The 1,784-nt window shown below is 58.4% G+C and overlaps 1 protein-coding gene and 1 long non-coding RNA gene across 2 annotated transcripts in view; one reads left to right on the plus strand and one right to left on the minus strand.

Annotated features, from left to right (window-relative positions):
* Window positions 1-1,784, minus strand: part of FUZ (fuzzy planar cell polarity protein) — a 5,912-nt gene that overhangs the window by 432 nt on the left and 3,696 nt on the right. The window contains exons 9-11 of the mRNA XM_010849715.1: window positions 1,644-1,708; window positions 1,488-1,562; window positions 14-355 (exon numbers count right to left, since the gene is read on the minus strand). Coding sequence (XP_010848017.1) covers window positions 129-355; window positions 1,488-1,562; window positions 1,644-1,708 — 367 coding nt within the window. The 3' untranslated portion in view covers window positions 14-128. The remainder of the gene's footprint in view (window positions 1-13; window positions 356-1,487; window positions 1,563-1,643; window positions 1,709-1,784) is intronic.
* On the plus strand, window positions 593-1,021 carry LOC104995673. The gene is made up of 2 exons (XR_826074.1): window positions 593-658; window positions 802-1,021. It is a non-coding gene; the product is annotated as an uncharacterized LOC104995673 (long non-coding RNA).

A 1,784-nucleotide genomic window follows, 5' to 3' on the forward strand; every position in this document is an offset into this window, starting at 1 on the left:
CCCCCCCCCCATCCTGTCATAGCCCCTCCTGCCCCCTCCCTTCCAGGGGCTGTGTATTATTGTGAGCGAATAAACAGAGACGCTAACAGCCCCCGTCCTTGTCTATGTCTGGCGTTCAGGTCCAGTGGTCAGAGGAGCGGGGTGAGGGCATGCAGAGTGTGGGTGGCCAGGCCCCGCAGCCCGTATGTGGGACTCTGAGCAGACAGCAGCAGCAGCAGCCGCCGTGGCCCCAACTGCAGCGCCACCAGCCGCCATCCTGTGCCTGGCTCCTCAGTCCCCAACACCAAGTAGCAGGCTCTGGCTACCTGGGCCCGGTGGATGGCCTCTTCTGCTTTCTCCTCTGGCTGCCCTGGCTCTGAAGGAAGGACAACGAAGGTCGAGGTGACCAGTGAGGCCTGGACAACTAGAATGCCAACCTGAGGGAGCCAACCCCCATCCTGGGCTAAGTTTAACATCTGATGGAAGAGGCTCGCAGCTCCAGCCAGCTGTCAGGACTTGAGATCAGACTCTCCCCCTCTTCCAGCCCCAGTGCCCCACTTTCCTGGGGACACTGTGTGTGCAGCCCCAAGCAATCTGGTTAGCAGTACAGACATGCAAGAGATGCTGCCCAGGTGCCAGGCACTGGCCTCCAGAGGACCCCACCCCACTTGGGAAGCAGGTGAGGGAGGTGGGGTCGCATGGCTAGGAAGGGGCAGTCCTTTGCCCCTCCAGATGGAACTTTTCACTATTTTGTTACACTCATCAGGGTCTTTGCTGGGATTGTAGTATCACTCTGGGTCCCTTTCTTTGTCTGGGCCTCAGGTTCTGTGTGACAGCTTTTCCTCCTGGACCTGTGTTCTGTGGAATCTACCAACCTCCTCCACCCAAAGCCTGTATTTTTAGCAGTAGAGCAGGAGCGTGTGGATTGCCTGTGTTTGAATCACAGCAGAGCTCTGCTGTTTATTAAGCCTGTTTGCTCATCTATAAGATGGAAATAATGATGTAACAGGAGATAACCTTCAACTATGAGGATGCGAAAATCGCTTAGTCTTCTCTGACTCTCTGTGATCTCATGGACTATACAATCCATGGAATTCTCCAGGCCAGAATATTGGTGTGGGTAACCTTTCCCTTGTCCAGGGGATCTTTCCAACTCAGGGATCGAACCCAGGACTCCCGCATCGTAGGTGGATTCTTTACCAACTGAGCTATAAGGGAAGCCCGAGGAAGAAGTGAGTCAATACACAAAAAGCACCTGGCAGGAGATGAGGTCTCGGTGTTTAGGGTCAGCCAGGAGGCTCTGAAACCTGCAGGCTGGGCCCTTCCTGCCCCTCCCTTCAGCTCTCTTCCCTTCGTGCCCGTGTACATGCCCGGGGCTCACAGACGGCCATCCCCAGTCCACGCTTCTCCTACCGCTTTCCCCCTCCCCTGCCTCTTACTCCCGCCTCGTGAGAACTGGGACCCAGTGCCCCAGTGTGTGCAAAGGGGTCGCTGTGCCCGCCGCTGACCTGGTGGGAAGTGAGTGGCGGTAACCAGGGTGTAGAAAGAGCGGAGAAGGCGCCGGCGGTGCTCCGGAGACGGTTCTGAAGGTGGAAGAGGGGTGCGGTAACGCAGAGCCCCTGCCCAGCCCCCGCCCCTCCCGGCCCCGCCCACCTCCCAGTCACCTTTATCCCGCGAGGGCTCCACCGTGAAGAGACAGCGTTTCAGTTCCAGGTGGAGGAGCAGCAGCCTGTGGGGAAACAGGTGTCACGGCCAGGAAAGAGGTGCGGAGGACCCCCAACCCATTCCCCCTGCCGCGCCCTACC

This window comes from Bison bison, unplaced genomic scaffold, assembly GCF_000754665.1.
Source record: "Bison bison bison isolate TAMUID 2011002044 unplaced genomic scaffold, Bison_UMD1.0 scf7180017864285, whole genome shotgun sequence".
NCBI lineage: Eukaryota > Metazoa > Chordata > Mammalia > Artiodactyla > Bovidae > Bison > Bison bison.